We start from the raw sequence: 15,461 nt of genomic DNA, 5'->3' as shown, positions 1-15,461 counted from the left end.
ATTTATGACTCTCAGTACAGCGGCAAAAATCACTGCAGGTCGCTCTGAACGCTCAAGTTTATGACATCTCGTTGGCAAGAATCACAACCGGGTGAAAGTGCAGGCTTGCAGCCGCAGGCTTGGCCAGCCTCCACTTTCTTTTTTCCAGCTTGTTGCGCACCAAATGACGGCATCACTGAGTAGACGCGTCAATGCCACACAGTGCCACGATTTCGCAGCTGTAGAAGACAGGAAGCATCCTCCATGCGTAGGTCATAAAGAGCGCACCGTCGCCACTCGAATCCAGCCATGGTACACCATGCATAACCATGAGTACAGAAAACACAGAACATCCATACATGCACAGGCCTGGTTTCCTAAGAAAGGCCAGAGGCCCCGCACCTATGCTTCAGCCACCCATTGAGGTCAGCCTCTCCCCCTCCTCCTCCTTATTGGCATTGTAGCTGGATGAGCCAAAGCTCACTTCTCAACCTTCAAACAAAGGTCACTGGTGGTGCTTGGGTAGCAGAAAGCAAGAAAAAAAAAAAAAAATCTGCGGCGGTAGCGTTTTGATGGAAGGCAAAAAGCAAGGCACCCGTGTTTGTGCGATGTCAGTGCACCTTAAAGAAAGAACTCCAGGTGGTCGGAATTGTCGGGGCCCTTCACTATGGCGTCTCTCATACCTGAGTCGCTTTTGGACGTTAAACCCCACAAACCAACCAGCAAGAAAAAAAAGAATGCCTGTAAAAGTCGGGGCCATAATGACTGCATTTGATGTGTTCTTGTAGCTGTTTTTACCCGGCATAGGGCAGTGTTTTCATTTTGTTGACCGAACCAACATGGCGGGCATAGTTTCTCAAAGCACTAAGAGATGGCGCTCCGCATTTCCCGTATTTAGGGAGCCTACATGTACCAGCCCTACGCGTATTGTCTCTTGTGGAGGCTAGTCAACCAGGGAGGAGGGAGAGACTCTTTGGTGACGGAAGGGAAGGAGAGAAACATACCAGTTTTGATGGCTGTAGCTCTGTTATTAACGAGTCTGCTGCAAAAGTATTTTTGGCCATCGCGCATTCTGAAGGCGCTGCCTCATAGACAGCAGGTTTGAACACATTTTCGAATTTAGGGTGGTTCATAAACAAGTTCAGTTTATGGAATCTTACCTGAAAATGAAAGGAATCATTGAAGCAGGAGAAATGATAGCACCTTTAAATAGAAACAAAAGGTGGATGGGTTTTAAGATGCTTTGCAGCTGTTTTCCACTTGCCCAAAGGCAGTGCAGAGTTGTGGCCGGTGTGCAATGAGCAGTTGGGCGCATGGTTTTGCTGATGGCATGGCAGCTGCATGCTGGTTGGTGACATTTTATACACAAGGTCTTGCAGACTTTGTGTCTAGTTGGAAAAAAAGAGGATTGTAGCAAGTGAGAATTTATGCTGAAATAATTTTGTGAGTAGCTTCAAAGAGCAGCCTTTTTTGAAAAATGGCTGCTTTCCATGAAAACATGGCATTAGATTTTTACTTTTCTAGATGGGGTTTTAAATTTTGTTTTGGTGGTTTCTTGCAATCTTTTGCTTGTTCTTCACGACAGATGTATTTACTTCATAGCTTGCAATAAAATGCTTCCATTGCGAATAAGCATTCCTTGTGTGTTGTGCTCTTTGGTCTCATTATTTTGAACTGTAGTAGCCATGACAATCGAAAAACATTTGAGAGAACAGCATTGCATCATGTCTACATTATATTCCTGTAGAAAAAGAGAACGGGCATTGCAGTTGTAGTCGATGAGACTGAAATCGACATTTGTTTCAGCTAAACTGTTTCCTCGATTTCGAATCTGGTTTGGGCTATTGCATGTCTAAGGCCCCAGCCAAATATTGCCCACTGCCTCAATAACAGCACATGCTCAAGGACCTAAAGAAGCTACAAGATGAAAGTTTATTTTTCAACTCTTTGTGATGAGAGCAATACTTTACAACAGGTAGAGGTATTCATGGCACACCGGGATCGGGAATGCCAAAACCTAATGCGGTCTATGAAAGACCGCAAGCATGGGAAAGAGCTAATTAATTTTGACTGCTTCGTGTCCTTTAATATGCACTGACATTGTATAGCCCACAGGTGTCTTTACATCTTGCCTCTGCCAAAATGTAGCCATGTATTTAATCTTAAAACCTTAGGATTAGCAGTCGAAAGCATAGCCACAAAGTCACTGCTGCACATAGGTAGGAAGGTTTCGGACGTAGGAAGGGAGTAATGTTTTTGAGCCAGGTAGTCACTCTGAATCTGAACCATGAGAAACATTTCCCCAAGAGCAAGAAGAGGTGAAAGTAAATTTGGAAGGTGCTGTACATATAATGTAATAAAAGGCAGCTTGCTATCATGTAATCAATCATCTGAAAGGCTGAAAAGTGGATTTTAAAGCATAAGTTTAAAATACCTAAGCAAAGGACAGTGTAGCAGGTTATAGAAAGTAAAATAATTTGGAAAACCTTCACAAACACAGATGTGGATTAAAGTACAGTTTCAAGGTGATCATAACAAGGAAGTAGTAATAAGCTATTATTGAAATGAGCAGGCCCTATTTGCCCTAGGCAGGTGGCGTCCTTGGTCCAAAACTCTGAGGGCATAAGCAGGTCCTCATGTGATGGTTTGTTTGGGCGGTACTTCTATGCTGCCGCAACACCATACCATAGGACACAGAGTGCTGGGCATCTTGCAGTAGAGTACCTGCAGTTGAGATTGCAGCACATAGTGCACATCTTTGAGTATGAAGATGCAGAAAACTGAAAAGAAGCATTAGAGTGGGACATGTAATCCAGGAAATAGGGCTTTTCAGCTAATCGATTAGGTTTCCAGGGAGTGAAACAAGCAAGGGATACCAGACACTGGGATAAAGAGATAATGTCAGCAAATGAGCCAAGGTTGGCGGCTGCAGCTAACTCATGAAGCAGCGATGATTGCAGACCATTAATTCCCTTCAGCATACCTAGTGCAGGCAGTGATGATGATGAATCAAAACTCTGTTGCCAATTTATGAAATAACTATAGATATGTAACTGCACTGTGGGAAGCCCACTTAGCCACTTGATTTTCTTCCAAGTTTTTGTTATGAATGGACAGAGTGAAAATGCGCAAAGGAAATAAATGCCAGACTAGGAATAAGTGTAGTCAGAGTCCTTCATTGAATGGCTGTAGTGTCGCATTGCTGAACTGTGGTTTAAAAGCTACTTTTGGCAAGGTAAATGAGTCGTACAGCCTCTGAGAGACTTGCAGGGAGAGCTGAACTAAGAGAACTCGAGAGAACTGCAGAGACTTGTGCGAGCACCTTACAACCAGCCGGTTCAAATGGCGCGCCGTTGCAACGGTTGAGTGACAGCTAAAAGCCCCTCTATCTGGAAAGTAGCGAAACTCTCCTCCCTTCGGCTGCTTTCCTCCTCAATTCTCCTCTGATTTCACTCTCCCACCGGCGGGAGCGCTGCGCACGGCACGCTGAACCTGCCTGGGCTCGAGGGGCGCCGCGGAAGGGTCAATGATAGTGAATGGCGGGGGCTTTTTGTGCTGCCTTTTAAAGCGTTCTTTTAAATCTGCTTTGCACAGGTAACTACTAATCGATTTGAAAATGTTATGTTTGGTTTTAGCGGCACATATTGTTCGCAATAACAAAGAAGGAAGGAGAAGACACGCTCAAAACGGCAAGAAATGTTTGCACTCAGCATCGCACTCGGGTATTCTGAAGCATCAAGAACGAGAAATAAACTGAGCAGGCAATGATGGTGTCATCTGTGTTGGGTGACAGATAGATGACCCTGAATGAGAGCCAATGGCCCCTTCAGAAATCTTCTGCATCTTTGCGCGTGAACGGCAAACCGGCGAATTCTAACATCGATCGCTTCTGGCTAACCTATAAGCAAAAGCGTCGATTGTTGTATGCTTTCATTTTCAAATCACATCTGTAAGAAAACGAAGCAGTGTTCCTACAGCTGCTAATCAGAGGCAGTGTAGGTGAAAAAAGTGGCTTCTATTTCTTCGCAAAATCAATTGATCAGCAAAGTGACTCATGCAAAATAGGGTCTTATTTTATTGGCACAATACTGGTTTGCTTTAAAGGTCGTAAGATGTGGCGCATACAAAATACACAGTTCCAAATACAGAAGGAATGTAGCGATAAACACTGTTGCACATTGGAACCAAGTAGCATCTTTGATTTTACTGACACAGCACTGGTCGCTTTACAAGGGTCCTATGGCGCAGGCACATTAATTGAAAACACACATTTTCAAATAAAAATAAATGCACAGAAAAACACTGTTAGACAATTGGAAGATGCTGAGAAACCTTAACGCAATGAAAATATATGAAAACGAAGTGCAAGCAAATAATTTTCGTAGAAACATTTTTCACACACGTTACAATCCAATTTTAATTTCGATGATTACAAGTTTCAGATATGCACGAGAATATCTTTAAAAAATGCAAGCAGTTACCAGAAATTTTGAACAATTTACAGATTCATTCAGGCGACAGGCAAAATATTAACTGTATGCAGATTTTCAAACCACAACTTCCACAAATTTTTCAAATTTTTCAAATTAATAAAACATGAAATTACGAATGCATACTGTCACCGAATCTGAGCTGCAGCGACCCGCATGCCTACGCTTTTGCTACCGCATTTACCACTAGTCACAGGAGATATTTTAGAGGCTTCATCTCGGACAAAAATCTGGATCCGTACTTTCACGAAAATACTCACAATCTCTTTTACAACATCGTGGCAGGCTGGGAAGCAAGATACCAATGAAATGCTATCTTTTATCCGGGCCTGCAGTTGTGCAGTGCTGATTGAATTTTTGAGGAGACCGTCTCTGTTACTGCGGAAAAAGTTCTCAGCAATGTTTACAGTTTCGATTACAGCTGGCGATGGGTTCGTCAGTGACATGTGAGACTGTGAAAAGTTCTTCAACTCAATTAACCTTCCCGGTGCCGTGTTGGTAATCAGCGAAGCACGGCAGTCGTTCTGTTCTACTATTCTATGTTCTGTTTCTGTTCTACTTGAACACTGAAACGCGCAGCAGCACGGCATCGCGTGCACGAACCTGCACGCGCGCAAGCCATAGGAACGGTACGACGAGGCAGTTTAATGGCGGCAGCGAGAAAATAAAAAGCAAGCAAAACAAGATTTTGCGCGCGCTGATGACGTAAGGTGACGTGTTTATCACGTCACGGGCCCGGCAGCCAACGACAAACCAGAAAACCCGCCCTCACTCTTTCTTTGGAGAGGGGAGCGTAGAGGAGCGAGGAGGAAAGCGCCGGGAGAGGGAAACGGCGGCAAAGATCTTACAATTTCGCTACTTTCCAGAGATAGAGGGGCTTAGGGTGCCTTGATGCGAGAGCGGGCGCGCATCGAGGCACCCTAGAGGGGCTTTAGTGACAGTGTTCCTGTATATGCTCCCGCAGAGAGCATATACAGGAACACTAGTGACAGCGCCATGACAGCGCTGCAGGTGGCGAAAACGTCCAATACCAACAAAAATTAATTCAGTAAAAGGAAACCTTAAGATAATTAAAATTCGCACTTGTAGTTTATGCGTCACCACCTCCTTTGTTTAACTGAAACTGTATAGTTTCATTTGCAACAATTTTAGATACGATTGTGAGTGCGTCATTATCATCATCATCGCCCCCTCCGCTAAATTATGCCATGGGTTGAAGCGCGTTACATGAAACGTTTTAAAAAAATGTTTGACGCGTTATTGACTCTGGTTATTCTCCTTCCAGTGCTTTGCGGAGCCTGTGTTGCGCTTTATCTATTTGTTGCTAATGCTAACGAACCATAAAATGGATGGCTGTGTTCTGTGTTTATACTATAGAGGCTATATTTATACAGCACAGGCGACGCACTTCGCACGGTGAGCATCACATTGGTAAGTCGAATAGAAAGCCAGCTGATTGCTTTTTGGAAGGAAATGAGTTTATATTGATTTGTGGAACAGGCGTTGGTGGAACGTTTACGTACTCGAGTGCCATGCTGGCTAGCACGGTGCCTACGCTAGAACCGCGATTCTTCCGCGAATCGCTGTGTGAAATTAAGGTGGCGGTCCCACTCAAGCGGTGAAGAGACGACATTTTTGGTGAAATTCATACCTCTACTGTGCCTCACTCGTTTAGTTTATAAGCGTGGTTTTAGTATCGTTGTAAAGCTTATTTTCTCTGCTTTTGAATGGTGCATTTAGTTTATAAATAGCTGTGAAGATATTTAAGCTGTAAAGAAAAACGCAAAGGTAAGAAACTGCTTTTTAGCTCTACTTGTCTCAGGAAAAGCAAAATTGTGCAAAATCTTTTGCACCTAGAACAACACCGTTCGAGATCTTTTGAGACGAGATATTAATGAACAAAGTTAAGCATTTTTATTACTGTGTATCGCATAGTTTATTAGCCACGCACCTGTGAAAAGTGTATAAAACAGGTAATTATACATACAATAACTTTCAAGATATGCATTCTGCTGCGGAGCTTTTTTGCGCAGTTGGAGGTCGTACATAGTTCGCTCTTTCCTGAAAATATCATCTGTCTGCTTCATTTAGTGTAAAAGTTATTTGTTATCAAACTTAGCGTTTTTTGTAAAATGGCTAAAAGTATATGCAAAACTGTTCAAGTAATAAGCTTTTATCTGTGCTGAAATTTCGCGTGAAAAAACTTTACACCTTGCTGTCAGAGGATAAGCATCGGTTTTGTTCTACGACTCTCGAGGAATGTGCACTGTCAGGATGATTTCAGCTAATTTTTTCGTGGTTCACTTGAAGCGCGCGAGCTCTTCATGAAATATTTTAAGCATGATTGAAATGCTCCATGGCTTGTTTTTTTTGGCGAATATAACTTCAAGGTTCGGGCTTTCGTTCTTTTATTCAACCGGTAACAATTATCAACTACAAAGTCTACAAAAAGCCAATAAAAGTGGAATAACAAAGCCAGGTATAATAAATGTAGTAGTTAGCGCCATCTATGAGATTTTATGTGCACTAAAATGTCGCAGTTCAGAAAAATTACGAGGATGGCGCCACAAACACCCTGAATCGAGGGGTATTTACGAGAGGGTATTGTGCGTCTACAACATTTTTCCTTTGCCCTTTCCTTTCCATCGGGCGAGAGAGGTAAACACTGGCGTGACGGGTCGAGTGGTCGGGTCGGGTCGGGTGTAGGTGCTTCGCGCGCTCAGGTGCTTCGCTCATGCGCAGTAGCGCTACTTGAAAATGGTCCTTTGACAAATGTACACTTGCTTGCTTTGATATTTATTTATCGCCTCGAATTAAGTGTGTCATACTGTTTGTGTGCCGAAACGTTGCCAGCTAAGGCTCTCGCGCGTGCAGCTGAGGTGCGCCCCGGCTACAATCAACACTGTACCCCGGCGAACGAAACGTGCTTCTTGTCCAGGGGCCCGATCCTCGATATTCGCCTTTTCGGCCATGTTGTGACGTACCCGTGACGTAAATATTGAGGCGGCGCTAAAACGCGTATAAACAGAAATTGATGACGAAATTTAAAAAACAAGAAAAAAAGTTACAAAAAATAACGCCGTCGTCTGCTACTTGGCGCCGATTACAAAAATGCCAACGCTGCGATGCCAAGAAGCTGAAGGGTCGGTGCGAACAGTGTTTACGCTGCATACACGCGTCGCGCGGCAGGGCAAGGCTGAGGAGATAGTGAGATACTTACGTATACATTGCGGCTGTACTGTACTATTATAGTAACGGTAGTTGCGACCACAGTGCATCATAGTACACACGCTGTCGGACGTCCACCAGCAGCTAGGCTGAGCGAACGGCGGTACTCGACGCAAACCCCACAAACAGCCGGTCGTCAAGTGTGAGCGATGCCTCACTTGAGATGCCTGCATGTTGCTAGCTGTCCGTGTTTCATTTATGGACTTAGTCGCGCAGAGAAATCGGCGAGTATCAGGATTAAAGAATTTGTTTACGACTGAGAATTGGAAGCGCCCAACAGATTTTCGGGCTGCAGTTGCCTCTAGAGAAGAGACGCACCTATCCGACGACAACGCTGGCCTTCTCAGGGTATCACTGTCGTTGGAAACTGCCTGCGGCAGCCCACCGTTTCCATCATATGTTAGCAAGTCTGCTACGGCCGGGTATACGTGTCGGCTTCTGTGGCGTAGCGTGCGGATATCGGCCCGACTGGAGCGGCGTAGTGAAAACACGCATAGTGGAGAGCTCGATTAGGCCATATATCTGGCGATCTTAGCATGCGCTGACATCGGACCACCTTTAGCGTGTTAATTCCATCGAAATGCGATCGTCGTAGCTGGGCTACGCACATATTGCGGGTCAGAGAGCCGAGCGTCTATAATCATTACTGAGCCATCGAGGCGGGGACGTTTTCACGCAGCCGCAAAAATAAGCAGATAAGATTTTCTGGCAGCAATGAAAATGCAATGAAAAGTGTATCCAGATGCCCACTGGCAGCAACAGGTTAGCTTTCACGCTGATGGCATTTAATGTGCCCTGAATTAGACATAGCACGCTGTATGCACATTTCACCGCATGCAGAGTGTGTCACTCTGTTGTGGCAGATGCCTCGTTAAAATAATAATAATAAAAAAAAAAAGCTGTCGGTATTATTCTGCTTGGTTTCTGAGCATGTTGCATAAAAACATTTTATAAAAGTAGCAACACTGCTCGTCTGATGCAGGTGCACATCACACCACAATGTCACAAGAGAAACAAAATTTGTCAGGTACAGCCTAGTTCCTTTGCTACTGTTTACCAGTTTTGCACTTGCAATAGCATCCGGCACTTTCTTTCAGTGCAGCATGATTCCTCAGAGGAGAGAAGGGTGATGAGGTCGGCTAGAGATATGCCTTCACATATACTATTTGACGATCAGGAAGTGAAGGAACAGACATGAAGAGTGAATATAATATATGATGCCTAATTACAATGAGCTAGATGCAGTACGGAAACCATTTTCTTGAAGCAATTGTCAATTGAATGTAGCATTCATGCACACATTAACCAGTGCACATGCTATATACACAAAGCCCGAACCTGTTTCTGAGTGAAGCAAGGGAGCCAAAGGGGAAAGCAAGCGTGACTTTAAAGACACCGTAAGTAAAAAAGTAACAGCAACAAAAAAGAAAAACAGAAGCATGCACAGGAACAATATTCGACAAAAAGAGGCATGAATTGCAAGGCCTGCAGCAATGTGGCCTGCAGCACATCAGGGTGGTGTTCTGGATTTTTTGGCAAAGGTTCATTAATGCCAGGTGATAATACTGTATGATTTGTATTGGCTGTGCCATCCCCTGTGTGCTCTTCCAGCAATGCATAAGGTCCAACGTGCAACTGTCTAACATCCACTCTCTACACTCTGACTCAAAAACATGCTCAAATGAACCTCGCCTGAATACGGGCATAAATATGGGAATAAAGCATGAAATTTACTTTTTCGACATTCTGATTGCATATCATTGGAAAACTAAACGTGATTTAAATGAGCGTATGATTTGCAGCTAGTGCGTCTTGTATGCATGGTTCTTCCAACAGGTTGCAGTATAGCTTCTGTCCTTTATTTTGGTAAAACATGCACACTTTAAGAGACCTGCTACTCACGTAACACATTCCCTGTAGCTTTAAACAGCTCGTCGTTGACTAACAATTGGTGTATCATTTGCTTTCGGTACTTTTTGGCATTTTTTTTTACATGCACCTGACATGAAGCCTTGCTTATAAGAAAACTGAAAATTACAATATACAAAACAATACAAAATTTATTTACAGCACTGCACACTCTACAATACACAGCCTAAAATGAAAGGCTGTCACACATTCAAGTAATTACAGTATTGTTGTACTTGTACAGCTCATCGCCATATCTGAAAGGTGGCACGGCCTTGGAGACCAAAGAAGAGAAATTAGTTATACAAAGCAAGGGAACACAAGATAGGGTCAAAAACCCATTCTCCAAGTGTTTGGCCCAAGATAGCACCAGCAAAGCAAGCACCCACTGTTTTACCAATGAGTACCCAACACCACTGAGGATTGGTCCCCAAATGCTCAAACCACTAGGCTGCAACTGCAGTCAAGGGATGCTATGCGTTCCGCAGTATTACCAGTATCAAAGATTATGGAACTCAACGTCATTTAAATGGTAGTCGGCACCTGGGACAGAGCAAGTATTCCCTGATTCTGTTATGGACAGGGCAAAGGTAGTTATAGTGTGTGTAAGAATGATTTTATCTGTGCATAAATGCCTGCCACACCTAGAATGTTCCCTTTATGCAGTCTACCAAAAAGGAGAAATGTTTGGCTCAGGAAGACAAGCCTTAAGCATTATTTCAGCAAGTCACTCAGTGTGACGGCTATCAGGCAAACCAGCACAGCACTTGAAAACTTCATGCTCTAAAAACAATTGTGGGGACACGCAAGCTCAGCATTTACCCCTATGACACAACAGCTTTTATGGCTCCTGTCTGCAGACTCTCATTCGTGTGAATCGACTTTGCTACTGCTAACATCTAGTATTTATTCTATGATACATATCAGTAGCATATACCTGTAAGTTATCCAATTATGTGGAAGACCACTTGTCTAGATACCTATAAAGCCCACTCTAACCAAGCTGTACGGATGCGTTTCCATGGCCTAAGGGTTGCCTGTCTTATTACCCAAAGATCCTGCAAGGTTTATCACCTCACACATTCATCTCAAAGGTGAAGCCAGAGACATCACACTGAGTACTCGGCCATGTCACCTGTCTGAAATGTGCCCAAGATTTTCCACTCACAACGTCGCGTTTTGTGCAGAAAAGAGGCTTTAACGTTGCTGCATCAAAAAAAAAAAAAGCAAGAAGCCAATAGCTGAACATCAACGCTACATTAGGCTCTGCTGGCTCGCAAGACATTTGACCACAGTGTCAACAGCCGAGTTATAGATGCAGCTGTGGCAGAGGCTGTACCACAGAAACAACAGATGAATGTGGTCAAGATAAAATGAAATCGCTTTGTTCACAAATTCTTCAATACATCACGAAAAAGAATGGCTCACTTATGGATAGTATGACGTCTACTGTGTTCAATAGGATTGTACCTTCAGGAAGTTATCTTTTGAATGCAATCTTAAGAATATATTGTGGTGTTCAATTTAGGCTGTACACATAGCAGACGTGCAAAATATGCAGCACATTCTGAGGGTTAAATGCAGAGAGGATTGCTGAAGCTGATATAATAGGAAAGCATAGGGATACTAGATAACATAGAAAACACATGCGACAATAGGATAGGTGTAAGTGAAACTAGCGCAGCTGTCACTTATGAGAGCAAAAAGTTATACAACTCAGTACTAGCACAATGGTACAAAATGTTGAAAAGTGATGATGAAACACAAGTTTCCTTGAAAGTGCTTCTACATAAATGAAATGAAAGTGATTGGCATAAAATTTGTGCCCCTTCCTTAAAATTCTCAATTTAAAGCTCACAAAGAACAATGAAGGCTACAAAAGCAACTAACAGAAAAAAAGTAATGAAGCAGTTATACACAGCTGCAATCATTCGATAAACATCTCGAGTGATGAAGCCAGTCTCCAGTGGCTTAGAGCATGAATATGTGAGCTTTACCAACCCTCTTTTAACATATGTGAGTGCCGGAGGGCATGTGGCAGCAGCAAGAATGTGTCAAGAAGCAAATGGCCCAGATAGCAGCCTCATAATAGAGGTATGGAAGGACTACACACAGCGCTATCATGGAGGGAGGTATTTTATGGAACAAGATATGTAGCAATGCACAAAAGGAGCAAAGCATTTTGTAGAGCTGCAGTCAAAAATTTATGAAGGACAATCTTATCAAAAAGTTTTTATTTCACTCCTGCGCTTGTGCATCATTATTGTGACTATGAGTTATATAGTGAAACATGAAATGTCAAGCAATTTATCCCGTACACAAATGAATGCATTCTTTCCCCTGCGAAGCCACCTTCAAGAACTTTTGCCAGTGGGTGCACATGCACATCAATATCACCTAGTTACAAAACAGAGAAGTCAATAGTTGCCTTTGTGAAAAAACTGAAGAATACAAAAATGTTCATTGATCGCCGAGCCACACAAATGATGCAGAGGTTAAACAGGTTATCTGGGATCTTGATTAACATCACTACAAAGCATCAGTAATTGCAGTGCAAAATGAAACTGGCAAATTTTGCAAAAGTGGAATCTAAAATTGCCAAAATGGGTTGACAAGTTGGCGGGGGCCTCATTTTCCGTGCATACAACAATGAAAGACAATGACCACCAAATAGATGCACAAATTATCCTTGGGAAAACTAGTTGATTGCTGTTCATCTACATTCAGCATATGAAGGAAGCAATAGAAAACAAGCATAAAGGCAACCAAATACAAAGAAGCACAGCTCGCTTCACTCTGCAGTTTGTGGAAAAACACAGTGGGCACCTCACATTTCACCCTAGTAGCACACAAGATAGGTGTAACGAAATGGACTCTGCTATGGTAAACGACTGCAGACACATCCACCAGGGTGCACGTATGTCAAATATTCTCACTGAAGTAGTACATCGCAGGCTGCCTGCTTGCCACAAACACCAAAGTGAATTGTGAACTGTTGCTGCCCGCATGTCCTACTCAGAATGGCACTTCTGGAGGTAGAAGGAGAACGTTTTTGTACCTTCCTGTGTTTCATTGACATGAAGCACTTAATAAAATGCACACTGAGTTTAAGCAGAACACAAAAAAGCAAAGTATACAACAAAGAATGACAGCTCTCAGCAAGGGCCACAGCACTTGTAGAATACACTCAGTATGTCTACAGATGGTAGACAAAAAATTATAGCACCAAGGAAAGGTTTGGTTTGGTTTGTGGGGTTTAACGTCCCAAAGCGACTCAGACTATGAGAGACGTCGTAGTGGAGGGCTCCGGAAATTTCGACCACCTGGGGTTCTAACATCGCACTAATGTGCACTAACATCGCACAGCACATGGGCGCCTTGCTTTTCACCTCCATCGAAAAGCGGCCGCCGAGGCCGGGATTCGATCCCGCGTCTTTGGGAACAATAGTCGAGCGCCGTAACCACTGCGCCACCCCAAAGCTGAACTTGGTTCTTGCACATGCTATCAACAAAATGTACACCAAAGAGATGGTTATATCTCAAAACCACAGAAAAAATTAAGACTTGGACGGCTTTTCAGCAGTATGCTATCGAACATGAAGCAGTAAGAATGTGCACATTGATCACTTGTGGCATATATCAAAATCATGACAGCGAGTGAAAATCTCAAGTGCAGGTGATCAAGTTGTTCCTGTCCGAGTTAATATAAATGTTGCACGTCCTCTTCCTTGTACTTGTTGATGTTCCTGCTGCGATTACCATTTGCAGGTGGCGTCAATGTCATGTGATCTGCACACACTACAAGCTGTAACGATCTTCAAAAAGAGCTGTCCATCTGCATAGCACTTCACATCTGATGTGGCCGTCCAGGGACAAGGCGTGGCCTCCCAGATTATACAAGCCTAGCAGAGAGGTTAATGATGTTGAATATGGCCCCAGGACTTCTCGACCACATGATGACTCGGATTGGAAGTGCTGCAACGGCTGCACAAGGTCCACACGATCACCTGCAAATGTTTAGTGCCTAAATTATATGCAAATAAAATATCAAACACGCATGGCACAGGAACATTCAAAATCATCAAAGCTACAAGCTAGGCTGCGGTAAAGTGTAATCTATGAATGCAAGAAATGGTCAGTGCAAAACCTAAACCTAAGTGAACCATTTCCGTAACAGGTAAAGACGGCTTGGTGGCGGAAATTGTATTGTGGCTAACTTTTTCTTTCTTTTTTTGCAATTAAGGGAACGACTTATATCAGGCGATTTCACTTGTTTTTCCTTCCTCGGTCGTCGAAACCATTAACCAAGAAATCTTGACAACTACAAGCACACTCAGATTTTTTTTTTTTTTTTTTTTTAAGTTCGTGCAGTGTAGAGAAGTTGAAGAAAATTATAATGCGTCGTAGAAATATGCAGCTAAAAGCAACGCAAAGTGCTGATTAAAAATATCGGATTCGCCGCATGCGTCCTGTGAGTATTCCTTTAATCTTCAGTCATTTCCCGCCTGCGTACAACTTGAATGCGAATGACGCTGTATGAACAGTCACCTTTACAGGTTTTCTTATTGCACTTACCTCTGTGATGCTCGACGTGCTGCACCATTTCCAGCAGATTGACTGCGTTGCCCTGCTGGTCGACACCCATCGAGAAGCCCGACACATTCCGGGAGCTTGTCGCTCGGCCGAACGAATACATTTCGTGCCATCCAACATCAGAGGCGTTCACCACTGGCGATCACACCCGAAGCACCAGTAGCTCAACAGTTCAACATTCCGAGCGCAGGACAATTCTCGCCTCGGAGCTTGCAAAGCCGCCACACTACACTCCTCGTCAGATGATTGATCTGACTGTACTGACGAGCTATCTTTCAAGACAATTTGACAGCATTGCTGTGCTGCAGCAAATCCTCGATCACTACTTGCAGACGACGAACGGCACGAAGACCACTCATAAGCGTACAAGTTCTTTCTTTCCTCCATGTAAGCTATAGTGAACTAGAATATATATTCTAGTTCACTATAATGAAAGCGTACCTCCCTTCATGCCTCCCTCCATGGCCGCCGGCATTGCTGGGTTATCATAACCGCACAGACCAATGATTTCTTACCATGGGAAGAAAGGGTTTGAAATAAGAAAGCAGTTAGCGCCGTCACGCGGCCGCAAGCTTCTGCCCCCATTACAGATTGTCTCAAGCGTCCTTTATTTCATACGCGCTCATTATTTGCCTTTCTATTGCGTTTAAAAGCCATGCAAGGTGTATATAAAGTTATCCTTTTACTTTTAATAACAAGCTAAGAAACTACGGTAGGCTAACGGCTGCATAAATCAGCTTGCCTGTCGCCATAGTCTCATTAGCATAATTCGGGCACCTCGCCACTCGGCGAAATTATGGCGGCCAAACGTCAGCATTTTCGGTAATGGCGGCACATCAGTTACGTTATAGTGCCTAGAATATACTGGCTAGTGTGCCGTGCGGAGGGCTCTCTCAATGGGAGGAGGTGTCCGCGCCGGCGATGCCTTCCAACTTTGGCCGCCAGGGGCGCTGCTCATCGTAAAGGTGCCGTCGACGCCGTCGGCCGCCGGCGCGCCCTTGATTTGCCGCAGCTGCGCTGGCCGAGCCATCAGTGGGTTCGAGCGCTTTGGACGCGTCTACGCTGTTCTTTTGTTTTAGTCGTTCTGTTTCTTGCATTCATATGAGATAATTAAATTTGCAACGACTAATGATGCTAAAAATAAAGCATCAGGGCAGGGAAAAGACATGTTTCGTGTCGCTTTGTCGGAGTGGCTACCGCTCGAATCAGGACTAGGTTTCTATGTTCGGTGTGCCGGACCCTGCGCAGCTTGCGTAGTGGAAG

General features: G+C 43.8%; 1 protein-coding gene across 1 annotated transcript; it reads right to left on the bottom strand.

The window, feature by feature from the left end:
* Positions 1-9,534: 9,534 nt before the first annotated feature.
* Positions 9,535-14,687, bottom strand: LOC146170975 (uncharacterized). Its single transcript, XM_084586601.1, has 2 exons — positions 14,181-14,687; positions 9,535-13,612 (listed from the first exon to the last, which is right to left on the bottom strand). Exons 1-2 carry the CDS (start codon positions 14,299-14,301, stop codon positions 13,404-13,406), a joined length of 330 nt encoding a protein of 109 aa, XP_084442727.1. The 5' UTR covers positions 14,302-14,687; the 3' UTR covers positions 9,535-13,403.
* Between the last annotated feature and the right edge of the window lie 774 nt (positions 14,688-15,461).

Source organism: Amblyomma maculatum, unplaced genomic scaffold (assembly GCF_055883805.1).
Source record: "Amblyomma maculatum isolate TAMU_Amacu unplaced genomic scaffold, ASM5588380v1 scaffold_24, whole genome shotgun sequence".
Lineage (NCBI taxonomy): Eukaryota > Metazoa > Arthropoda > Arachnida > Ixodida > Ixodidae > Amblyomma > Amblyomma maculatum.
The sequence above is the reverse complement of the archived record's forward strand: the minus strand, read 5'-3'. Positions and strand labels throughout refer to the sequence as shown.